At 37.9% G+C, this 27,445-nt stretch overlaps 1 protein-coding gene across 1 annotated transcript; it reads right to left on the bottom strand.

The window, feature by feature from the left end:
- Nucleotides 1-386: 386 nt before the first annotated feature.
- LOC142226564 (sodium-dependent proline transporter-like) lies at nucleotides 387-27,445 on the bottom strand. Its single transcript, XM_075296644.1, has 10 exons — nucleotides 27,020-27,445; nucleotides 16,378-16,512; nucleotides 16,127-16,296; nucleotides 15,935-16,053; nucleotides 10,059-10,194; nucleotides 4,957-5,284; nucleotides 4,747-4,895; nucleotides 1,077-1,205; nucleotides 813-1,019; nucleotides 387-727 (listed from the first exon to the last, which is right to left on the bottom strand). The coding sequence occupies exons 1-10, from the start codon at nucleotides 27,180-27,182 to the stop codon at nucleotides 449-451; spliced, it is 1,815 nt and encodes a 604-aa protein (XP_075152759.1). The 5' UTR covers nucleotides 27,183-27,445; the 3' UTR covers nucleotides 387-448.

Genomic DNA, 27,445 nt, shown 5'->3' with positions numbered 1-27,445 from the left:
CCGATGTATCAGGCTCACTTAGACTATTCAGTCCATTGTGATACCACAGTGGTGAACTTCTCTCTTATCACTGAGTGCTGCCCGATTCCATGTTAAGCTCAATGACAAGGGACCTCCTTTTTATAGCCGAGTCCGAACGGCGTTCCACATTGCAGTGAAACCACTTAGAGAAGCTTTGAAACCCTCAGAAATGTCACCAGCATTACTGAGGTGGGATAATCCACCGCTGAAAAACTTTTTGGTATTCGGTCGTAGCAGGAATCGAACCCACGACCTTGTGTATGCAAGGTGGGCATGCTAACCATTGCACCACGGTGGCTCCCTGCACTAACTCATAGTACCCTGTTTAGAGACCCTTAAACGCAAATATATAAGAAAAATCGAGATTGAAACAAATAATTGCATATGTTTACATTTATTAATTGATTCGTGAGCTATAATTTTGGGTTTATGCTTCATCTTTGACTTCACTAAGTGTATGAGTGGTATCCACACTTCCAATTGTTGCCTCATATTTTTCTTTATATTCGCCCTCTATGGGGAACCAGTCGGTGGGACGACAGCATCTGAAGAATCTAGTTTTCATAGTACCCATGGATTGAGACATTTGATAAATTGCGAAACCTGGTATACTCAGCCATGGAATGACAATGAAAACTATCGCCAACAAATCGAACGCAGCAGGTACAACATCATGCTCATAGGATGATACAAAGAATCCTGCAATCTGAAATTTACAAATTAAATTTTAATAAATTTGAAGTGATTTTGTTTATTTCCGAATAATACGTATTTTAATAGAAAGTACTCACGATGGAAAAAAACAAGCCAATCGGTGCTACAAATCTCAAAATATTAATACCCCATGTGGAAAAGCGATATTCTGTCATAAAGTGAAAATCACGTTGGAAACGTTCCCTTCCATAAATCCAGAGTACTATCACTATCAGAATTAGGTATAAAGCGGATTGTGTTATTACGGTATCTATGGCAATTGTAGTGAAATATGTCAAACCATCCTGAAATCAAAAAGTTATTTAAATTAAGATTCTCTTAATTCTAATTTGAAATAATACATTTGAACTGAAGAATATTGATAAGGCTGTTAGAAAGAACATAAGACCAATTGTGATATCTGTTCTTTTCTCTCTAAAAATAGCAAACTCATCGAAAAAGGACGTTAGAATCGAAAAAAGTTGAAGAACCTGAAAATAAATAACAAATAATTAAATATATACATAAATAAGTAAATGCTTGTACGAAAATGAAAATTTAGAAATTATGATAACAGCCACCGTGGTGCAATGGTTAGCATGCCCGCCTTGCATACACGAGGTCGTGGGTTCGATTCCCACTTCGACCGCTGCCACCTAACATAACCTAACCTAGTCGTTAAGTGAAAAACAACAAGTATATACAGTAGTAAGTTCGGCCGGGCCGAATCTTAAATACCCACCACCATGAATCAAATTTAATATTTTCCTTTGAACATTTCAGGGGGGTTTGATGACAGATATTTTCCCAAGCAGATCAGTTCAACCAGTACGCTTCCCACAGATAAATGTAAAGATTTTACCTATGAGACTAGATCAGATTCTGAATCTATAAGAACCATTTTTTGTTTGAGTTTTAGAGGAATCATAAACATCTCTTGTAAGTGTGCAAGAAAATTATGAAATAACGCCTTGATTTGAAATCTAAAATCTGTGCATTTTCATCCCAATTATTTAAATGACTACGAGAATAAAATCTGTAAATTTTGCATTCAATTTCAAGCAATTTTCATGATCAGTGCGCCTTCTATACCCTCAATAAGTGAAATCGGTCTATATGGAGGCCTTACCAAATGGACTGATAAAACTAATTCATACTCGTATACACTTTGTTATGGGTCTAAAATTTCAATTTGTGGCAAATCGGATAAAAACTACAATTTCGAGAAACCCTAGGAGTTAAATCGGGAGTTCGGTGTGATGGGGGCTAAAGGGTGATACGGTCAAAATTTGGTCAAGGGAAACGCGTGTAAATCGGTGAAATCATTTATTAAAAAAATCAAATTAAATTTCTTTTTCAAGTCTAATTAGTATAAAATTCAGGAAAAATATTCAGTTAGGCTTTCGCTTTTCCAAATCCGAATTGCCGGGCCTCACGCTTGACACCTGCCATCAGATTTTGTACAGCCACCTTGTCCACCTTCTTCGCCGCAGAAAGCCAGTTTGCCTTGAACTGCTGCTCGTCCTTAGCAGTTTTTTTGGTCTTCTTTAGGTTCGGCTTGACAATAGCCCAGTATTTCTCAATTGGGCGGAGCTCTGGCGTGTTGGGAGGGTTCTTGTCCTTGGGAACCACCTGCACGTTGTTGGCGGTGTACCACTCCATGGCCTTTTTACCGTAATGGAAAGATGCCAAATCGTGTTTCTTCAGGAAAGGCAGCAGACGTTTATTCAAACACTCTTTCACATAAATTTCTTGGTTGACAGTCCCGGAAGCTATGAAGATGCTGCTTTTCAAGCCACAGGTACAGATGGCTTACCAAACCAGATATTTCTTTGCGAACTTTGACAGTTTTATGTGCTTGAAAATATCTGCTACCTTTCCCCTGTCCAGGAAGCTGCTTGTAGTCGGCTTTGGCGTAGGTTTCGTCGTCCATTACCACGCAGTCAAACTTCGTCAGCATCGTCGTGTACAGCCTCCGGGATCGCGCTTTGGCCGTCGTATATTGTTTATCATCGCGATTTGGAGTCACTACCTTCTTGTAAGTCGATAGTCCGGCTCGTTTTTTGGCTCGATGCACGGTTGTAGACGATACACCCAGCTTATTTGCGGCATCTCGGAGAGAGAGGTTAGGGTTTCGTTTGAAACTACCGGCAACTCTCTTTGTCGTCTCAGCGGCTTCCGGTTTTCGATTTCCTCCCGATCCAGACTTCCTGGCTGTCGACGAACGTTTCCCAAACACTTTAATTACATTTGTAACGGTTGATTTGGCAACTTTTAGCGATTTTGCCAGCTTTGCGTGCGAATAGCTCGGATTTTCGCGATGCGCGAGCAAAATTTTGATACGCTGCTCTTCTTGCTTGGACAGCATTTTGACAACTGAAGAGTGAATTCCACAATCAAAATAGGAGCAACATTCTACACACACACACCTTCAAAATAAGGGGTGTTCAGGTTTTTTAAATGCAAAATTTAAAGAAATACTTCAAGTTTATATTGACTAAATTTTGACCGTATCACCCTTTATACCAAAACATGGACGGAGGGCCGGTTTATAAGGGGGCTATATAAAGAACTGTACCGATACTCAATATATTCGGCACACCTCTTTATGGTCCTAGAATACCTCTAGATTTCCAATATCAGGCAAATTGGATAAAACCTACGGATTCTAGAAGCCCAAGAAGTAAATCTGGAGATCGGTCTATATGGGGGCTATATCAAAACATGGACCGGTACTCACCATTTTCGGCACATCTATTTTCCTAGAATACCTCTAGATTTCCAATTTCAGGCGAATTGGGTAAAAACTACGGATTCTGGAAGCCCAAGATGAAAAATCGAGAGATCGGTCCATATGGGGGCTATATCGAAACATGGTCCGACAATCACCATTTTCGGCACATCTCTTTATTTTCTTAGAATACCTCTAGATTTTAAATTTCAGGCAAATTGGGTAAAAACTACGGATTCTAGAAGCCCAAGAAATAAAATCGGGAGATCGTTCTATATGGGGGCTATATCAAAACATGGACCGATACTCACCATTTTCGCCACATCTCTATAAGGTCCTAGAATACCTCTAGATTTCCGATTTGAGGCAAATTGGGTAAAAAATACGGATTCTAGAAGACCAAGAAGTAAAATCGGGAGATCGGTCTGTATGATGGCAATATCAAAACATGGACCGGTACTCACCTTTTTCGGCACATGTCTTTAGGGTCCTAGAGTACCCCTAGATTTCCGATTTGAGGCAAATTGGATAAAAATTACGGATTTTAGAAGACCAAGAAGTAAAATCGGGGATCGGTCTATATGGTGGCTATATCAAAACAAGGACCGGTACTCACCATTTTCGGCACATGTCTTTAGGGTCCTAGAGTACCTCTAGATTTCAAGTGTCAGGCAAATCGGATAGACGACCAAGAAACAAAATTTGGGAAATCGGTCCATATGGGGGCTATACCAAAACATGGACTGATAGGCACCATTTTCGGTACACTTTTTGATGGTCCTAAAATACCTCTAGATTTCCAATTTCAGGAAAATTGGATAAAAACTACAGTTTTTTAAGCCCAAGACCCCAAATCGGGAGGTCGGTTTATGGGGAGACTATATCAAAACTTGGACCGATATAGTCCATCTTCGAACTTGACCTGCCTGCAAACAAAAGACGACTCTGTGCCAAATTTCAGGACGATAGTGCCATTATTGAAGGCTGTAGCGTGATTACAACAGACAGACGGACAAGCTTATATCGTCTTAGAGTTTCTCCCTGATCAAGAATATATATACTTTATGTAGTCGAAAATAGATATTTCGATGTGTTACAAACGGAATGACAAACTTATTATACCTCCGTCACCATTCTATGGTGGTGGGTATAAAAAATCCTGGTAAGTGGGATCGAAAATATAGTAAAATCCCGAGAATTCTCCCATTCTAAGCTGGAGGTTAATACTTTATACATTTCTATATGTTTTTGCGATGATCTATGAATATTTGTAAATTTATATGCTTCATAACGATTCTTACCATCACAATCATACTGGACAAGAATAACATGAAATAAAACAATATCGACCATAGGTTGGCCCAAGGCATATGCTCAATTACACTGGCGCTTGATAAATAGATAGTCCAAAAAATTTCTTCATCTCCAAAATAGCCTCCATCTGTCTTTTCTGCAAAATTTGAATTTGAATTATTTGTGGCTGTTTATTAAATAGATTTTTCATTACTTACCATAGAAAAATGCTTCTGATAGCTTTGCCAATAAATCCAAGCCAAATGTTATGGCAAATTGTCCCAAAACAATTAAGCAACTAGATTTGATGATGTTTGTATTGAATTTATTGAAGCTGGATAGCGATATAACCATTCCCCAGCCTGGACCAAGGGCCGATATACCAAGTATTGGTATGGCTACAACCATACTGACAACATGGTGGTTTGGTAGCTGGAACATATTGCTGTAGACATTAGCAGCGCCCGGTAAAAAGCTAAAGGCAACTATGAAAAGTGACATAAGACCCAAAACGATCCAAAGAGAGTACCGTATGATAAGGCCAATCTGGAATGAAATACAAGTAAGCATATGGGATGGTTTCATTTAAAGCCCTACATTTATGACAAACTTTGGAATGTATTAAAACAAGTATATAAGGCCGTAAGTTCGGCCAGGCCGAATCTTATGTACCCTCCACCATGGATTGCATAGAAACTTGTACTAAAGACTGTCATCCACAATCGAAGAAATTGGGTTGCGGTAACACTTGCTGATGGCAAGGTATCTTAAAACTTCTTTCTTTTTCTATAGAAATAAAATTTTGACAAAACTTTCTATAGTAATAAAATTTAATTTTAATTTTAAATCTACAGAAATAAAATCTTGACAACATTTTGTATAGTAAAAAAATTTTGACAAAATTTTCTATAGAAATAAAATTTTGACAAAATTTTCTATAGCAATAAAATTTTGACAAAATTTTCTATAGAAATAAAATGTTGACAAAATTTTGTTTAGTAATAAAATGTTGACAAAATTTTCTATAATAATAACATTTTGACAAAATTTTCTATAGAAATAAAATTTTTGTAGATTATTTTTGGGGATCGGTTATATATGACTATAGACCTATACGGACCAATTTTGGCATGGTTGTTAGCGGCCATGTACTAGCCCAATGTACTAAATTTTACCACGTACCAAATTTCAACCGGATCGGATGAATTTTGCTCCTCCAAGAGCTCCGGAGGTCAAATCTGGGGATCGGTTTAAATGGGGGTTATATATAATTAAGACCGATATGGACCAATATTGCATGGTTGTTAGAGACCATATACTAACACCACGTACCAAATTTCAAACAGATCGGGTGAGTTTTGCTCTTCCAAGGGGCTCCGGAGGTCAAATCTAGGGATCGGTTTATATGGGGGCTACATATAGTCATGGACCGATATGGACCAATTCCTGCATGGTTGTTAGAGATCATATACTTACACTATGTACCAATTTTCAGCCGGATCGGATGAAATTTTCTTCTCTTAGAGGCCCCGCAATCCAAATCGGGGGATCGGTTTATATGGGGGCTATATAATTATAGACCGATGTGAACCAATTTTTGGATGGATGTTAGAGCGCATATACTAACACCACGTACCAAATTTCAACTGAGTCAGATGAATTTTGGTCTTCCAAGAGGCTCCGGAGGTCAAATCTGGTGATCCATTTATATGGGGGCTTATATAATTATGGACCGATGTGGACCAAATTTTGCATGGTCATTAGAGCACATATACCTACACCATGTACCAAATTTCAGCTGGATCGGATGAAATTTGCTTCTCTTAGAGGCTCCGCAAGCCAAATCTGGGGATCGGTTTATATGGGGGCTATATATAATTATAGACCGATATGGACCAGTTTTTGCATGGTTATTAGAGACCATATACTGACACCATGTATCAAATTTCAACCGGATCGGATGAATTTTGCTCCTCCAAGAGGCTCTGCAAGCCAAATCTGAGCGTCGCTTTATATGGGGGCTATACGCAAAAGTGGACCGATATGGCCCATTTGCAATACCATCCGACCTACATCAATAACAACTACTTGTGCCAAATTTCAAGTTGATAGCTTGTTTCGTTCGGAAGTTAGCGTGATTTCAACAGACGGACGGACGGACATGCTTAGATCGACTGAGAATTTCACCACGACCCAGAATATATATACTTTATGGGGTCTAAGAGCAATATTTCGATGTGTTACAAACGAAATGACAAAGTTAATATACCCCCCATCCTATGGTGGAGGGTATAAAAAGAGATTATTTTCTGATTTTGTTCCAACCCGAAATTGTATCGGAAATATAATCAGACCTTTGCATCTAAAGTTATTTGGTTTCTTTAAACGAAGTTTAAACTCTGTGGACAGAGTGTTGGCTTATAAACGAATGGTCCGAGGTTCGATTCTCCGTCCTAACAAAATGGAAAATTTAAAACTAATTTATGAAATCTGATATTTGCTTCCAAAATCTTTATTTTAGAGAAGAGAATGTGGTAACTACTAAATAAACCTTGTGAAAGTGAGAGAGATATGAGCGATATGCAATTAGCCAGGATATTAAAGAAAACAAGTATATAACTAAGCCGAAAGTTCGGCCAAGACTGTCATCATTAATTGAATTACTTGGGTTGTGGTAATAGTTGCCGATGGCCAGATATCTTAAAACCTATATAATGCACTTTAGGTCTTTATAGGTTTATATATCATCTTTTTGGCAACACTGGTTTAAACACCTAACGGACGTTTCGTGTTTGGTTTCACTACCAACCATCTTCAGTTTCACCTACAATTTAAGCATGAGTTGTCTTACAAACGAACAGCGCTTGCAAACTAACAAAATTACGTGCTCTGTAAAGAAAGTTAATCGCGATCTTCTTCCATTTTATGGTCAGTTTAATCGATTCACTGAAAAGGCTATTGTGATTAAATTTCGCTCTAAATTTACATTGTTGGATCTTAAACCACCAACACGCTTAGGTAGAGTGTGAACGGAAGAAAATATCGGAGCTATATGGGCCAATGTTAATGATGACCATCAATCATCGATACGTCGCTGTTCGCAGCAATTGAGCCTTTGTTAATCAACAACGTCGAAATGTAGCGTGAAGCCTTTCAAAATACAGATGGTGCAAGAATTGCATACGAAAGACCTACCACAACGCAGAATTTTTGATGAATAATGAAAGTTGGCCAAAGATCTACTTTTTATTGAAAAAATGTGTTCAGCTACGAAGCTCATTTTTGCTCGTTGCAACAGCTGCCAATGCATCTACAAACAGTCACAGTACTTCTTCAAAGTGAGCACTACCGTAAGATCATATACAACTTAACTTGCATGATTTGCAGTGCCATTGTTAAACAGCACGTTTAGTAATGGAGTTATTGAGAGTAGTAGGTAATAACCAGATATGCATAGTTTTGGCAATGCAAATGGATGATTCCACATTTTCCATAGTGATTGAAGAGACCCCCACTAGGATTGTGGGTTATTACGCCGGACATTTCCTTAGCGTCGCTTGGATTAATAAATAACTTGTCTTGGAAAACAGTAGTTTCACTTAGATCAGACCATCTCCCCACAAAACTCAACATTGACCGGCTGTCCGATTTCATAAACTCTAGACGCTTGACGGTTTAAGAGAATTCAGTGATCGCCGCTTCAGTAAGCTCCCGTCCCCCTTCCATGTACATGTTGCCCGGGACATCTACTGGTCGAAGTGCCCAGTTGAGGCCCAAGTCCGAAAATATCGCGCAGACGGCGTAGTCAACGCCGTCGTGCTAAACCTGCTGATTCCAGAATCAGGGAACTGAATCTAGAGACTAATAAGATATTCAATGAGCACACGGGGAACATACAGGTACAGGTAAGTTGTGGTCAATAGTAGAGCCCTCTCGAACCCCGCTACAAGGATGATGGGATCTCAGACAGCTTTGGCAACATGGTGGTGACTGATCCAAAGAGATGCGCGAGATTTTTAACCGACATTTTATTGAGGATCCCGATTGTGTTATAGCGAAAAGGAGAGCCATTCGTTGCATCCGTGGTCTCTGAGGCAGGAACACGCCACAATTTACCCCAGCCGAAGTTAGCAATGTCATCAATAGCGCAAAACCATCCAAGGCGAAATTTCGTGCTAAACCTGCTGATTCCAGAATCAGGAAACCGAATCTAGAGACTAATAAGATATTCAATGAGCACACGGGGAATATACGGTTAGAGCAACAGGCACAGGTAAGTTGTGGTCAACAGTAGAGCCCTCTCGAACCCCGCTACAAGGATGATAGGATCTCAGACAGCTTTGGAGCTTTGGCAACATGGTGGTGACTTATCCAAAGAGATGCGCGAGATTTTTAACCGACATTTTATTGAGGATCCCGAGTGTGTTATAGCGAAAAGGAGAGCCATTCGTTCCATCCGTGGTCTCTGACTCAGGAACACACCACAATTTACCCCAGCCAAAGTTAGCAATGTCATCAATAGCGCAAAACCATCCAAGGCGAAATTTCTATCTTAATGCTGAAGCATCAGGGAATACTTTGAGTTGAATGCTTGACCAGACTCTTCCATTTGAACTCATTATACCAGATGTCTGGAAAATGAGTGGGTGATTCCACTACTGGAGCCAGGCAATGACTCGAGCAAGGGGGTTCGTACACACCGATCCCCCTTTTCTCACCAGTAGCCGAGACACCAAAGCTGAGAGAAGAGCTTTGTCGAGATTTTTCCAGCTGCCAACCATTAACATGGATTCTGTAAGGTGCATAAAACTGCAACAGCTTTACACACGATTTCAAACCGTGTGATACTAGGGTCCTCCCGCCGCTTGACCTATCAAAGGCATTCGATATAGCCAACCATGCTAGTTTATTCCAGGAAATCGAGAATATATCCCTACCGGCATCGACCAAATGTTGAGTTCTTAACGACTGTACAATCTTGGCATCCGGTCCCATTGTTGATGACATATGCGATCGATTAAACATCTAAATCGCGAGATCCACTGTTACAAAAGACAGCCTCTAGATCAGGCAGCATAGCAGTCAGGTCTGAACAGGATTCATGAGGATACTGTAGCTGAAGCTGTGAGATGTTACAAGGTTAATCCAGTTCTAGGAGTTCGACTATCAGCTATACCACAAAAAATGGATGAAATCACAAAAAACTTTTACAACAACAACAAAAATAATATATGATTGCTTTAAACAAACTTCTTTATCGCGAAACGAATTTGGTAATTTCTATAAAGGTTAAAAGGATGATTATTATAATTAGATATACCGTCTCTATTTGGAAAAATTTGAAAACAATCACTGCCATAATGGTCCAAACCAACAAGGCGCAGATAATCAGTTGCCACGACATGGAGAATTCCATGTCACCGTGTTTGAATAATTGCGCATCGTGAAACAAATATCTGAAATTAAAAAAAAAAAAATACAAAATAATTGATTTACTATCCTAAGTTATCAAACCATCTTACTAAAACTATGTCTCAATCTTTTAGATATAGATGAGGGTTATGGGTTCTATCCCAGTTTCGACCAAATACCAAAAAACATTTCAACAATGGATTATACCCTCTCAGTAATGCTGGTGACATTTGTGAGTATTTCGAAGTTTCTCTTTAATAGTTCGCAATGGTAAACGCCGTTCGTACACGGGTACAAAAAAGGAGGTACCTTCTCATTGAGCTAACCAAGGAAGGAGACAGCCCTCATTGATAGGAGAAAAGTTCAACAATTGTGCTATCACAATAGACTGTAGAGTCTAAGTAAGTCTAAAATAGCGGGTTATCAGTATAGCTAACCTTATCTAACTGTTGCACAGATAGATCTTGATAGCACATTTTTTACGTAGATCAAGCCCATTGTTTATGCCTCACCCCACCGAAGAGACTATGTTCTCTCCAGGACTCCATTAAAGTGCAGGTAAGAAGTCATACCACTGTCTTAGTTCCAGAACAGTTCTTCATGGCAGTTATCTCTCATTATACTGGTTGTATGTGTAATAATCTACATGAGCTTAAAAATCTTATCCGAACGTGATATAGTCTGGTAACCACAAAATAACTTGCTCTGGGAAGCAAGGCCATCGCTTAGTGCCACCCGAGCAGGAACCTGCGTTTCTTAACTAAATAAACCAACCGAGTTTGTTGACAGGTCGATGGTAAGTTTCTACTTTAATCTTAGCAAACCGTTTTTGGACGGAGCCAGACCCTATCTCCACATTGGAGTTGCCTTTGAAGGAGTCTGGAGATATTCGGAAGCGAGCTCTGTATATAGGAAATGCAGATATTTTTGAATATCCCATAAATTCATCAAAGAGCAGGTCCACGACGCATTATTTGGGAAACACTGTGGAAATCACAGGCACCGTGTCTTAAAAAACCATGTCATGGTCTAAGTTTCAGAACAGTTCCTCATGACAGTTATCACTCATTACACTGATTGCATGTATAGTAGTCCAAGTAAGCACAAACAAGTATATACAGCAGTAAATTCGGCCGGGCCGAATTTTAAATACCCACCACCCTGAATCAAGTATAATAGTTTACTATGAAAACTCTTCGTCGTAGTGGGTTTCTTGATAATATATAGAATTGTAGGGGGTTTGATGACAAGTCTTCTCCAAACGAGCCAGCTCCCGAAGACAAACTTTAAAGATTCTACCTATGAAGACCAGATAAGATTCTGGATTTATGAGAACCAATTTTGTTAGAGTTTTAGAGAAAATATAAACATATCGTGTATATGTTGAAATTACGCCTTGATTTAAAATCTTAAATCTGTAGATTTTTGCGCATTTATTTAAATACGATGAGTAAAATCTGGAACTTTTACTTTCAGTTTGAAGCAATTTTCATGATCAGTGCGCCTGCTATACCCTGAAAGAAGTGTATTCGTTTTTAAGAAACGTAATTTTAGACAAGCAAAGTTTTCTTTTGACACAAATTTTAGAGACAATCGTTGAATAAACGAAAACACTTAATAAGAAAAAGAAATTTCGTTTGTCTAAAATTTTATTATAGATTACTAATTTCCAGCAAATCGGATAAAAACTACGGATTCTAGAAGTCCAAGAAATAAAGCCGGGAGATCGGTGTATATGGGGGCTATACCAAAACATGGACCGATAGGCACCATTTGCTACTCACATATTTGTGATCTTAAAATATCTCCAGATTTTCAATTTCAAACAAATCGGCCAGAAAATATAGTCTCTAGACATCCAAGAAGTAAAAATCGAGAGATCAGTCTATATGGGGGTTATACCAAAATATGGACCGATATACCTCAATTTCGGCACTCTTATTTGTAATCTAAAAATACCTCTAGATTTCGAATTTCAGGCAAATCATGTAATAAATACAGTTTATTATAGCTCAAGAATTTCAGGCAAAGCGGATGGTAAATATAGTTTCTAGAAGCCCAAGAAGCAAAATCGGGAAATCAGTCTCTATGGGGGCTATATCAAAACATGGACCGATGAGCACCATTTTCGGCACACCTTTTTATGGTCCTCAAATACCTCTATATTTCCAATTTCAAGCAAATTGGATAAAAACTACGGTTTTTATAGGTCCAAGACTCCAAATCGGGAGGTTGGTTTATATGGGGGCAATATCAAAACATGGACCGATGCGGACCATTTTCGACACACCTCTTTATGGTCCCAAAATACCTTTAGATTTTCAATTTCATACAAATCGGATAGAAAATACTGTTTCTAGACGCGTAAGAAGCAAAATCGGGAGATCGGTCTATATGGGGGCTATACCAAAACATGGACCGATATGGATCATTTTCAGCATTCCTCTTTATAGTCCCACAATACCTCTAGATTTCCAATTTCAGGCAAATCTGATAAAAACTACGGTTTTTATAGGCCCTAGACCCCAAATCGGGAGGTCGGTTTATATGGGGACTATATCAAAACTTAGACCGATATAGTCCATCTTCGAACTTGACCTGCCTGCAAACAAAAAACTAATCTGTGCCAAATTTCGAGACGATAGCGCCATTATTGAAGGCTGTAGCGTGATTACAACAGACAGACAGACAGACGGACAGACGGACATGCTTATATCGTCTTAGAATTTCTCCCTGATCAAGAATATATATAATTTATATAGTCGGAAATCGATATTTCGATGTGTTACAAACGGAATGACAAACTTATTATACCCCCGTCACCATTTTATGGTGGTGGGTATACAAATATTGTCCAATCCGAAACTGATGGCTGCTGATCGGGCTTTTCCTTACTAAACCAACCGAGTTTGTCAACACATCGATGGTATTTTTCTGCTTTAATCTGAGCAATTCTCTTTTCGAACATGAAGCTAGGCTGTATCTCCACAATTGAGGTGCGTTTGAAGGAGTCTGGAGATTTTCGGAGGCGACCACTATATGTAGGAAATGCAAAGACATATCAAGTCCTTATGAGAGCCACCGTGGTGCAATGGTTAGGTTAGGTTTAGGTGGCAGCCCGATGTATCAGGCTCACTTAGACTATTTAGTCCATTGTGACACAACTGGTGCAATGGTTAGTATGCTCGCCTTGCACACACAAGGTCGTGAGTTCGATTCCTGCTTCGTCCGAACACCAAAAAGTTTTTCAGCGGTGGTTTATCCCACCTCAGTAATGCTGGTGATATTTCTGAGTGTTTCCAAGCTTCTTTAAGTGGTTTCACTGCAATGTGGAATGCCTTTGGTACTAGGCTATAAAAAGGAGGTCCCTTGTCATTGAGCCTAACATGGAATCGGACAGCACTCAGTGATAAGAGAAATGTTCACCACTGTGGTATGACAATGGACTGGATAGTCTAAGTGAACCTGATACATCGAACTAACCTAACCTAACCTAACCTAATCTCTCCTATGGCCGAGCATAAACATGAGTTTCTTAACTTACGAAATCCGACTGAGTTTATTAAGATGTCGATCGTCTTTTAGAAAGATAGAAATAAGGCGTATCTCCACATTGGAGGTACCGTCGAAAGAGCCAGGTGACGCTCAGAACCGAGCACTGCAGGAAATGCAGAGCTTAGGGATGAAGTGGCAGTGTTACACCTTCTAAAGCTATCCAGGCTCAAATCAGAAATATCCAGGCTCAAATCAGACATATTAATTTATATTTATCTGCGAGTTTATCCCGTTATATATCTGATTTCATCTAAGCAAAACAAATCAGAATTAATTGCAGAAGAAGGAGGTTTTGATGAGTTCAAATCGCAATTGATGTAGCGTGAAAGAAATCGGTACGCTTAGAGATGAGACCTAATAAAACCATGGTCCTGCTATCTCGGGACGAGAGTGAGCGAACTGTTAAAGGGAAATTTCGATCTTGGGGAATCCCAGACACTTCGGTCATGGGTCGTGAAGTTAATGATAGATAATCAAAACCTTGCTACTGATGTTCGGAGCAACCCTCGCTATAGTTTATAGTTTTTTTATACCCTCCATCATAGAATGGGTGTATATTAACTTTGCCATTCCGTTTTTAACACATCGAAATATTGCTCTAAGACCCCATAAAGTATATATATTCTGGGTCGTGGTGAAATTCTGAGTCGATCAGAGCATGTCCGTCCGTCCGTCTATTGAAATCATGCTAACTTCCGAACGAAACAAGCTATCCACTTGAAACTTGGCACAAGTAGTTGTTATTGATGTAGGTCGGATGGTATTGCAAATGGACCATATCGGTCCACTTTTACGTATGGCCCCCATATAAACCGACGCTCAGATTTGGCTTGCAGAGCCTCTTGGAGGAACCAAATTCATCCGATCCGGTTGAAATTTGGTACATGGTGTTAGTATATGGTCTCTAACAACCATGCAAAAATTGGTCCACATCGGTCCACAATTATATATAGCCCCCATATAAACCGATCCCCAGAGTTGGCTTGCGGAGACTCTAAGAGAAGCAAATTTCATCCGATCCGGCTGAAATTTGGTACATGGTGTTAGTATATGGTTTCTAACAGACATGCAAAAATTGGTCCACATCGGTGCATAATTATATATAGCCCCCATATAAACCGATCCCCAGATTTGGCTTGCGGAGCCTCAAAGAGAAGAAAATTTCATCCGATCCGGACGAAATTTGGTACATGGTGTTAGTATATGGTCGTTAATAACCATGCAAAAATTGGTCTACATCGGTCCATAATTATATATAGCCCCTATATAAATCGATCCCCAGATTTGGATTGCGGAGCCTCTAAGAGAAGCAAATTTTATCCGATCCGGCTGAAATTTGGTACATGGTGTAAGTATATGGTCTCTAACAACCATGCAAAAATTGGTCTACATCGGTCCATATATAAACCGATCCCCAGATTTGGCTTTTGGAGCCTCTGAGAGCCAAAAATATTCTACCAAAATTTTATTGCCATAGAAAATTTTATCAAAATTTTATTTCTATAGAAATTTTGTCAACATTTTATTTCTTTAGAATTTTTTGTCAAAACATAAACTCTATAGAAAATTTTGTTAAAAATTTATTTCTATAGATTTTTTTTTAATTTTATTTCTGTGGAAAATTTTGTCAACATTTATTTCTTTAGAAAATTTATGAAGCACCTCTTAGTTAGAGAGGAATATTTTGCAAAATCATCCAAAACATCAAGAATTCTACCAATCAGTAAAAAATCTGTCATTTGTGGTAGTATCGTGTTCATAATTGTATATAGCCCCCATATAAAGCGACCGCCATATTTCAATTCTGGCTTTATAATTACCGCACAAGTGTTCATATCGGTTCGCAATAATTTCTTCCTTATATATACCGGTCAAGAACTGAATATATACGTATTTATTCGGCCTTTGTTTTGCCTAATATATATCCCGCATGGACTAACTCACAATTTAAAATATAATGTTGAGAAATTTTAAGATGCCTTGCCTTCGGCCGCAACCCAAGTAATTCAATTGTGTATGACCGTCTTTAGTAGAAGTTTCTACGCAATCCATGGTGGAGGGTACATAAGATTCGGCCTGGCCGAGCTTACGGCCGTATATACTTGTTTCATTTTATTTTCATAATTTTCTCAGATATTACGAAATTTTGGAATTTATATGCAAATTTTCGCTCGCCTGGTTATTTAGATTTCATAGTTTCTAAAATCTATTTTAATTACAAGTACTTACTTAAAATATAAAACGGATGGTACATGGTGGCTTAAATAAGACGTATAGTTATATGTTGAATTTGACTCCTCATCTTTCCACTCGATATATATGCTTGCATTATATGTTACATTGCAGAGCTAAAAGATATTTGAAAGTTCGACTACAATTAGGACTTTTAGATTTTTCATTAGAATTGAATTGAATACCTACATTTGTTTCTTCGTCATTTGTCAGGTTACGAGCCCAAGTTTGAAATGCATCGCAACTCCAAGGTAATGTTGGATTCATTGAAGCCAACATATAGAGAAGTGGAACCATAGCAAATATACTTTCATAAGCCAGAATACAGATATTAGTTATTAGTGATATGTATCCGATACCTAAAGTAGTTTTTATTTTATTTTGAGTGGATCAATAATTCTACGAGTTTTTAACTATGGTAAAAAGAGACTATGTCTTACCTTTAAACATGGGCGATAATCGAAATGCGGATATAAAACCACTGCTGGAAAATTGACCCATGTATGATTTGAGCACCATCAAAGGAACGATGTATATTGCCGCACTCACAAGATATACAGGAATGAAGATAAAAACTAAAATTGGAATAAAAAATTGTATATACTGGAAAGCAGTTCATATTACAGAAGAGCTTGAAGTTAAAGCAATTACATCCCAACAAAAAAAAAAAATTAAGTTCTCCCATCATACATCATTGTAATGTACATCCAAAAAGGCTCTTCTAAAATCTTTGTTTTACTCAGTCTGAAAAGTGTACTGATCTATTTCTCGACATACGTGGAATTCGCAATCAAATATTTGCTAGTATTATTCGAAACACCTTTACGTAGAGATACACGTAGGGATGTTAGGACATTTTTTTATACCCTTCACCATAGGATGGGGGTATATTAACTTTGTCATTCCGTTTGTAACACATCGAAATATTGCTCTAAGACCCCATAAAGTATATATACGAGTATTCTGGGTCGTGGTGAAATTCTGAGTCGATCTGAGCATGTCCGTCCGTCCGTCTGTTGAAATCACGCTAACATCCGAACGAAACAAGTTATCGACTTGAAACTTGGCACAAGTAGTTGTTATTGATGTAGGTCGGATGGTATTGCAAATGGGCCATATCGATCCACTTTTACGTATAGCCCCCATATAAACCGATCCCTAGACTTGCAAAGAAAAGCATATTTCATCCGATCCGGCTGAAATTTGGTACATGGTGTTGGTATATGGTCTCTAACAACCATGCAAAAATTGGTCCACATCGGTACATTATTATATATAGCCCCCGTAAAAATCGATCTCCCGATTTGGCTTACGGAGCCTCTAAAAGAAGCAAATTTCATCCGATCCGGCAAAATTCATCTGATTCAGTTGAAATTTGGTACGTGATGTTAGTATATGGTATCCAACAACCATGCAGGAATTGGTTCATATCTGTCCATATAAACCGATCCCCAGATTTGACCTCCGGTGCCTTTTGGAGAAACAAAATTCATCCGATCTGGTTGAAATTTAGTACGTGATGGTAGTATATGATATTTAACAACCATGCCAAAAGTGGTCCATATCAGTCCATAATCATATATAGCCCCCATATAAACCGATCCCGAGATTTAGTTTTGGAGCCTCTTGGAGGAGCAAATTTCATACGAGTCAGTTGAAATTTGGTACATTGTGCTAGTATATGGCCGTTAACAACCATGCCTAACTAGGTCCATATCGGCCTATAGTTATATATAGCCATCAGATAAATCGATCCCCAATCATCCATATCAAGTTCATAATTGTATATAGCCCCCATATAGGCGACCCCCATATTTCAATTCTGGCTCTCTACGTATTGTCTAATACATACCACGTACGGACTAACTCACAATTTAGAAAACGATGTTAAGAAGTTTTAAGATACCACAACCCAAGTAATTCGATTGTCGATGACAGTCTTTCGTAGAAGTTTCTACGCAATCCATGGTGGAGGGTACATAAGATTCGGTCTGGCCGAACTTACGGCCGTATATACTTGTTATGGTAGTACGTGGTGGTAGTATATGATATTTAACAACCATGCCAAAAGTGGCCCATATCAGTCCATAATCATATATAGCCCCCATATAAACCGATCCCGAGATTTGGTTTTGGAGCCTCTTGGAAGAGCAAATTTCATCCGAGTCAGTTGAAATCTGGTACATTGTGCTAGTATATGGCCGTCAACAACCATGCCTTACTAGGTCCATATCGGTCTATAGTTATGTATAGCCCACAGATAAATCGATCCCCAATCACACAAAAATTGGTCCATATCAACTTCATAATTGTATATAGCCCCCATATAAGCGACCACCATATTTCAATTCTGGCTCTCTACGTACCGTGCAAAAGTCCATATCAATTCGTAATTATTTGTAGACTTACCTATACATACCTTTTTTGTCTAATATATACCACGTATGGACTAACTAACAATTTAGAAAACGATGTTAAGAAGTTTTAAGATACCACAATCTTATTAATTCGATTGTGGATGACAGTCTTTCGTAGAAGTTTCTACGCAATCCATGGTGGAGGGTACATAAGATTCGGCCTGGCCGAACTTACGGCCGTACATATTTGTTTTTAAATATTTTACTTTTTTTAATGAAATCCGAAATACTTAAATATCATCAAACTTGAAGAACTACTTCTAAAGCAATATCATTGAATCTGAGCCAAATTTGCACCACTTCCGGATCCAAAAGGAACATTTACATCATAGGATGGAGGTATACTAACCTTGTCATTCCGTGTTTAATACATCGAAATATTAGGTTAGGTTAGGTTATGTGGCAGCCCGATGTATCAGGCTCACTTAGCCTATTCAGTCCATTGTGATACCACATTGGTGAACTTCTCTCTTATCACTGAGTGCTGACAGATTCCATGTTAAGATCAATGACAAGGGACCTCCTTTTTATAGCCGAGTCCGAACGGCGTTCCACATTGCAGTGAAACCACTTTAGAGAAGCTTTGAAACCCTCAGAAATGTCACCAGCATTACTGAGGTGGGATAATCCACCGCTGAGAACTTTTTGGTGTTCGGTCGAAGCAGGAATCGAACCCACGACCTTATGTATGCAAGGCGGGAATGCTAACCATTGCACCACGGTGGCTCCCTTGGTCTCGACCCCATACAGTACATATTTTCTGGGTCGTGGTGTGTCGATTTAGCGATCTCCGCCCGTCCGTCTGAGAAAATTATGCTAAATTCTGAACGAAACAAACTATCGACTTGAGACTTGGTATATGAAGTTGTTGTACGTCGGATGTTATGCAAATGGACGTTTAGCTATAGCCTCCATATAAACCAACCGCCAGCTTTGGATTCTGGAGCTTTCTGGAAGAATGGTAAGTGATGCCAGTATACGTATTCTAACACCCACGCAAAAACTGGTACATATCCGTCCATAATTGACAAGCAAGGAAAGTCTAAAGTCTGGACTGAATAGTCTGAGCCTGAAATTTAATCGGGCTGCCACTTTAACCTTTAACCTAAAGTCTAAAGTCGGGTGGGGCCGACTATATTATACCCTGCACCACTTTTAGATTTACATTTCCGATACTATCTCAAATCCTTCAAATTTGTTTGGTTTTAAGGGCAAAAGTCGCTGGTTCGTTTTTACCCACAAAAGTCATTATTGTCTTTCTAATATTGTTGTTTATAATATAAGTGAAGAATAATGTATGTATGTTATCCTATTTAATTATTGTTTTCTCTTATTTAAATTAAAAGAAAGAATAACATTTTCTTTGAAGTTAGATGTTTGAAAAGAGGATAGGATATCGCCATCTGTGGGATTTAGAAAGCAGCAAGCATTTAGGTAGTCAGCTGTTTGTGGCAACAGCTGTGTGTTGAGTGCGTGGCGACCGACTGCGGCTATAAAAGGAGTGGTTAGGTGGCAGCCCGATGTATTAGGCTCACTTAGACTATTCAGTCCATTGTGATACCACATTGGTGAACTTCTCTCTTATCGCTGAGTGATGCCCGATTCCATGTTATGCTCAATGACAAGGGACTTCCTTTTTATAGCCGAGTCCGAACGGCGTTCCACATTGCAGTTAAACCACTTAGAGAAGCTTTCAAAACCCTCAGAAATGTCACCAGCATTACTGAGGTGGGATAATCCACCGCTGAAAAACTTTTTGGCGTTCGGTCGAAGCAGGAATCGAACCCACAACCTTGTGTATGCAAGGCGGGCATGCTAACCATTGCACCACGGTGGCTCCCTATAAAAGGAGTAGCGAGACAAGAAACTAGGCAGTTGGTTGGCGATTGCCAAAGAGGTAAGAACTAATTTTAGTTGTTGCGGAGTAAATCTCAGCTTCAAATAAAATTAATCCCAACCTCAAAAGAGGATCTTCCACCCAGCGCAGCTATGGCAGCGAAGTATAATTTTCTGACCACCCCTCTCCTCACCCCTTTCTCAGCGAAGTATAATCTTCGTCTGACCACCCTTTCCCCCTCCTTGTGCAGCGAAGTATAATCTTCGTCTGTCACCCCTCTCCTCCCCCTCCAAGAGCAGCGGAGTATAATCTTCGTCTGTCACCCCTATCCTCCCCTTCTTGTGCAGCGAAGTATAATCTTCGTCTGTCACCCCATTCCTCATCCCCTTTTTGCAGCGAAGTATAATCTTCGTCTTTCACCCCTCCCTGTGCAGCGGAGTATAATCTTCGTCTGTCACCCCTATTTCTCCTTCATGTGCAGCGAAGTATAATCTTCGTCTGTCATCCCGCTCCACCCCCTTCTGGTGTTCGTCTGACACACTCCTCTCTGCGAAGTATAATTTTCGTGAAACATACTCATTCCTGCACGTATGCGAAGTATAATCTTCGTAAGACGAAATCCATTCCCCTCTCTTGTGATGTGAAATCGTCTTTAGTCGTCCTGTGTTTCCGATATCCTGTGTTCCTGAAATATCCTGAGTTCCGGCCGTCCATCCCCAGCCCTATGGAGAGTGATTCCATGTGTCAACTGGTAAAGAGATTGTATATTTGTTATTAGTGTGTGATATAAACCGTTTGTAAATAAATAGTCGTGTCTGTGTTAGAAAGAATTTCGCAGTGTTTCTCTCTCTGGAAGTCTAAGAAAAATAAATGATTTGTAACGAACCTGGATCCCGCTGAGTCTATCCTGGCTAATAGTATTGAAAACATGTCGTTACATGGTTCTATTTATAAAGATCTATGTTACCATATACATTTATTTAAATCTTAACCGATTTTGACAAAATTTTTAAGACTTCTTAAAAAATCTTTAGACTTCAAATTTGAATCGGCTAATACCTGGGGCGGAGCACAATATTAATAAAAACCAATTAAGAAAAGTTTAAAATCGGGCTGGGTCGACTATGTATACAAAAATTTTGTATACCACCTTAACTCCTTAAAATTTGTTTGGAACTATATAAAGGTTTATATTTCCCTATGAAAATATTTAAATACGAAGTGATTTGGAGAATATTTGTTATACTTTTACAAAATCTTTAGACATAGAATTTAAATCTGGTAACACCATGGGACGAAACTTAATGTTTCGTAATGTAAAAAATATGAGAAATATAAAGCTAGAGCCATTTTCACGCAGCTACACAAAAGTCCTTTTATGATTTGTCGGGCGATACAGATGTATTAGAGGTATAGGTAAATTTGCGAAATTTTTACAATTTTGTTACGTAGCCGTTCCGATTGGATCGCCCAAATCCTCAGAAAAATATGTGTTAAATTGTGGGGCTTGGCCACATCGAGCGATATTAATACAAACCAGGCTCTTATCTAAATTTTAACCTGTGGAAAGTCCAAGAAAATCATCGCTGACGGCGTGTCATTTTTCTATCAAATTCAGTTGGATAGAAAAATAATCTTTCCCCTGAGTAAATTAAAATCAATTGGAGTAGGTTAGGTTAGGTATACTGATAGCCCGATATTTCAGACTCACATAGACTATTCATTTCATTGTGATACAACAGTGGCAAACTTCTCTCTTATCACTGAGTGCTGCCCGATTATATGTTAAGTTCAATGACAAGGGACTATCTTTTTAAAGCTGAGTCCGAATGGCGTTGCACGTTGCAGTAAAACCTCTTAGAGAAGCTTAGAAACACTCAGAAATGTCACCAGCATTACTGAGGTAAAATGTTAATTCTACTCTCAGTTCAAAATTTCAATTGATTAAAAATGAAACTTTGGCCTCCGGTGGCCCTATGAATCTATATAGGACAAAACAAGTATGTATACACAATCGAATTACTTGAGTTGCGGTAACGCTTGCCGATGGCAAGGTATCTTAAAACCTCATAACACCGTCTTTTAAATTGTAAGTAAGTCCCTACGTGGTATATATTAAATAAAAAAAATACCGGTTTTAATACGTATATAATTCAGTTAGACAAAGTTTTCTATAGAAATAAAATTTTGACAAAATTTTCTATGGAAATAAAATTTTAACAAAATTTCGTATAGAAATAAAATTTCAAAAAATTTTCTATAGAAATGAAATTTTAACAAAATTTTCTATAGAAATAAAATCTTTACAAAAATTTCTATAGCAATAAAATTTTGACAAAAGTTTCTATAGAAATAAAATTTTGGTAGATTATTTTTGGCTCGAGTGGCAACCATGATTATGAGCCGATATGGACCAATTTTTGTGTGATTTGAGATCGGCTATATATAACTATGGACCGATATGGACCAATTTTGGTATGGTTGTTAGCGGCCATATACTAACACCACGTTCCAAATTTGAACCGGATCGGATGAATTTTGCTCCTCCAAGAGGCTCCGGAGGTCAAATCTGTGGATCGGTTTATATGGGGGCTATATATAATTGTGAACTGATGTGGACCAATTTTTGCATGGATGTTTGAGACCATATACCAACATCATGTACAACATTTCAGTTAGATCGGATGAAATTTGCTTCTCTTTGAGGCTCCGCAAGCCAAATATGGGGATCGGTTTATATGGGGACCATTAGCGTAGCTAGACAATTTTCCTAGGGGGGGCTATAGCCCCCCTAGCTAAAAATTTATATTTCATTTATTTATATTTCAATTAATGTTTTATTTCATAAAAATGAATAAAAAAAATTAGACATCAAAATAACTCGAAAATTAATTTATAATAAAGCAAGTAAAAGTAGTTCCACACATTTCCCAGCAAAAAAATTTGGAAGTTCTTCCAAAGACACAACTTTAAAAGCACTTCCAGAAGATGTACTCCCAATGATGTTCTTTATTTTAACTATTCAGGAAGTTATTTAAATTCAATTTTTTATAACTTGGTTTTTTCTTACTTTTAATGGGAAATTTTAACTTTTTTGTTTCAAATACCTTAAAAACGAATTAAGAATTCATAAAATGGTACAAATAACTTGAATTTTGTCGAAAAACTTCTAAATATAATCTGAAAAACTTGTGAATTTTTGAAAATATTTGAGGTCAAACGTTTCCGACAAGCATGAGAATCCATTAAAAATTATAAAAATTATTTATTTGACAAAATATAACAGAATTTTTTAATTTACATTCAAAATATTGAATTCGGATCACACCTAAAGAAGTGATGCAAATTCAGTGCAACGGCTGCTGAAATGGAGGACTTCCGTCCTATGACAAGCCCATGTTAAATTCATCGCTTCTTCGCCAATTTTGCACCACTTCCGGATCCAAAAAGATCATTTTCATTACTTTTTTGGCTGGGCTTGTTTATTTTTTATAAAAATGGAAAATCGTAAATAGGTTTTCAAATTCTGGGGGGGGCTAAAATTTTTCGGGGGGGGGGGTCTAAGCCCCCTCCCCATAGGCCTTCCTACGCTTATGATGGGGACTATATATAATTATGAACCGATGTCGACCAATTTTTGCGTGGTTATTAGAGACTATATACCAACAACATGTTCCAAATTTCAGCCGGATGGGATGAAATTTGCTTCTTTTAGAGGCTCCGTAAACCAAATCTGAGGGTCCGTTTAAATGGGGGCTATACGTAAATATGGACCGATATGGCCCATTTGCAATACCAGCCGACCTACATCAATAACAACTACTTGTGCAAAATTTCAAGTCAATAGCTTGTTTAGTTCGGAAGTTAGCGGGATTTCAACAGACGGACGGACATGCTTAGATCGACTCAGAATTTCAACACGACCCAGAATATATATACTTTATGGGGTCTTAGAGCAATATTTCGATGTGTTACAAGCGGAATGAAAAAGTTAATATACCCCCCATTCTATGGTGGAGGGTATAGAAAAATATGTAGGAGCTATATCTAAATCTGAACCGATTTCAACGAAATTTGGAATACTCAATCAATCATACTCAATTATTCTCTTTGTCCAACATTTGAAGCAAATAAAGGCAAAAATTTGGCTTTTGGGCCCCAAAAAGCCTGTTTTAAATTAACTGAAATATTGAATCAGCTAAGCTAATACTTATTCTGAGAATATAGTATCTTTAGTGTAAAGTTTTTTGCAAATAAGAAAACATTTTTTACTTTGAAGTGTGTGTTATAATTTTAATTTTAAAACTGGCATTTGTTTGTAAGTAAATAGCTTTATTAATATATCGCAAAAAGAGATTGAAAATTCTGTAAATGAAATCTGTATCCTGATTTAATCTTTGGTTATCTTTATACCCTGCGCCACACCCAGAAGGAGACTAGATAGACACATGGTGTCTTTGGCAAGAATGCTCAGGGTGGGCTCTTGAGTCGAAATAGCCATGTCCGTCCGTCTGTCTGTGAACACATTTTTGTAATCAAAGTCTAGGTCGCAGTTTTAGTCCAATCGACTTCAAATTTGGCATAAGTATGTATTTTGGCTCAGAATAGAACCCTATTGGTTTTGGAAGAAATCGGTTCAGATTTAGATATAGCTCCCATATATATCTTTCGCCAGAAGTCAGAGTTTTACCCTGATTTGCTTAAAATTTTGCTCAAGAAGAAAAATTAGTACTATAGTCAAGTGTGCCAAATTTTATTGAAATCGGTTCAAATTTAGATATAGCTCCCGTATATATCGTTCGATCAATCTTTTACTCCGATTTACTTGAAATTTTGCACATGAAGTAGAATTAACATTCCAACTGTCTGTACCTAATTTGGTTCAAATCGGTTCAGATTTAGATTAGAGGTGTGCACGTGACACGAAATTGTCGTGACTCACGAAAATTTTCGTGATTCGTGCGTGAGTCGTGAGTCACGCTCATGACAACAGCGTGAGTGTGCGTGAGCGTGATTAACAAACCAAAATGTCGTGCGTGAGCGTGAGTCACGAAAATAATATATTCGTGAGTGTGTGTGAGTAACGAATTACACTCACGACAATATTCCTGCTCACCAACATAAAACGCTTAAGACTTAAATTCAATTACAATTCTAGTGACATCTGAGATGTTAAGAGTTTAATAACACTCGATTTTAATAATGCTCATGTTTTCAGACACTTCGGTAAGGTAAATTAATTATAAAATTATTCGTGAGTCACGATATTTTTCGTGATTCACGGTATTTTTTGTGAGTCACGACGTTTTCGTGCGTGAGTGTGCGTGAATACAAATTTTCTTTTCGTGAGTGTGCGTGAGCGTGAGTCCTACCAAAAAATATCGTGCGTGAGTGTGCGTGAGTATGATTTTTCTGTCGTGAGTGTGCGTGAGCGTGAGGAAACTATTACTCACGTGCACACCTCTAATTTAGATATATCTCCCATTTACACTCACATGAGCACAGAGGTCAATTTTTTACTCCGATTTAGTTGAAATTTTGCACAGGGAGCAGAATTAGCATTGTAGCTATGCGCGCAAAATTTGGTTGAAATCGGTTCAGATTTAGATATAGCTCCCATATATATGTTTTTCTGATTTCGACAAAAATGGGCAAAATACCAACATTTTCCTTGTTAAATCGCCACTGCTTAGTCGAAAAGTTGTAAAAATGACTCTAATTTTCCTAAACTTCTAATACATATATATCGAGCGATAAATGATAAATAAACTTTTGCGAAGTTTCCTTAAAATTGCTTCAAATTTAAATGTTTCCCATATTTTTTTACTAACATTGTGTTCCACCCTAGTGCATTAGCCGACTTAAATTTTGAGTCTATAGATTTTGTAGAAGTCTTTCAAATTCTCTCCAGATCGAGTGATATTTAAATGTATGTATTTGGGACAAACCTTTATATATAGCTCCCAACACATTTGACGGATGTGATATGGTATCGAACATTTTGATCTACAAAGTGGTGCAGGGTATAATATAGTCGGCCCCGCCCGACTTTAGACTTTCCTTACTGGTTTTTGAGTGTATTCTTGCCTATGTTTGTGTGTGTCTTCTTGGTTTTTAGGTGTACCTTTAAAGCAATATCCTAGCAAAAACGTGTCGCCACAAAAAGTAGCGAAAATGTTCTTTTTGCATCCGGAAGTGGTTCAAAATTGCCGCAGAAGCGATGAATTTAAGATGGGCTTGTCATAGGACGGATGACCACCATTTCAATAGCGGTTGCACTGAATTTGCATTCGAATTCAGTGTTTTGGATGTAATTAAATAAATTATTTTTATAATTTTTTAATGCATTCTAATGCTTGTCTGAAACGTTTGACCTCAAATATTTTCAAAAATTCGAATTCAGTGTTTTGGATGTAATTAAATAAATAATTTTTATAGTTTTTTAATACATTCCAATGCTTGTCTGAAACGTTTGACCTCAAATATTCAATCAAATATCGCAATTTTGCTGTTTTTTCTATAAAATGTAATAGTTTGTACCATTTTATTAATTCTTACTCTATTTTTAACCTATGTGAGACAAAAAAGTTAAAATTACGCATTAAAAATGTGAAAAAGCGAGCTATTAAAACTTGAACTAAAAGAACTTCCTGTGTAGTTAAAACAAAGAACTTTTTTGGGAGGACATTTTTGGAAGTACTTTTAAAGTTGTGCCTTTGGAAAAACTTTTGTGCTGGGATGTTTAATATCAATTATTTCCCACCATGTATAATTCAAAGTCTCCCATCTGAGAAATTCAACTCTCCCATCTGAGAAATTGTAACTTACCACCTGAATCCAAAGCTGATAAAAAGGATCTTGATAGTAAATCCATGTGAAACATTAAACTAATGCAAGCATAGACGAAATCATTTGGATTAAGCCAACTGCCCCTTTTACTATCGGGCAGATAAGGACTTCGACCATTTTCATATGATGACTCGTAAGTCATAATGGTTTTTATTGACGTTGGCGTTAACAGCAAGCAAATTCACTTTTGATTTCACTCTAAAGTGTAACAATATTCAAAAAATTTTTTTTAATTATATTTCATAATGTTTTCACTTCACGAATTTCAAAAATAATTTAATTGCTCGTAATATATTTAATTGATTCCATTTGTTTTGTTCGCAGACTAAACAAAAATAATAACAAATTAAGTTAGTTCCGTGCGATAAATGACTTTCAAGTGATGGCAAGAGACTAATGAACAGA

The sequence above is a fragment of the Haematobia irritans genome, chromosome 2 (genome assembly GCF_050003625.1).
Source record: "Haematobia irritans isolate KBUSLIRL chromosome 2, ASM5000362v1, whole genome shotgun sequence".
NCBI classification, from domain to species: domain Eukaryota; kingdom Metazoa; phylum Arthropoda; class Insecta; order Diptera; family Muscidae; genus Haematobia; species Haematobia irritans.
Note: the sequence above shows the minus strand (reverse complement) of the source record. Positions and strands in the feature narration are given on the sequence as shown.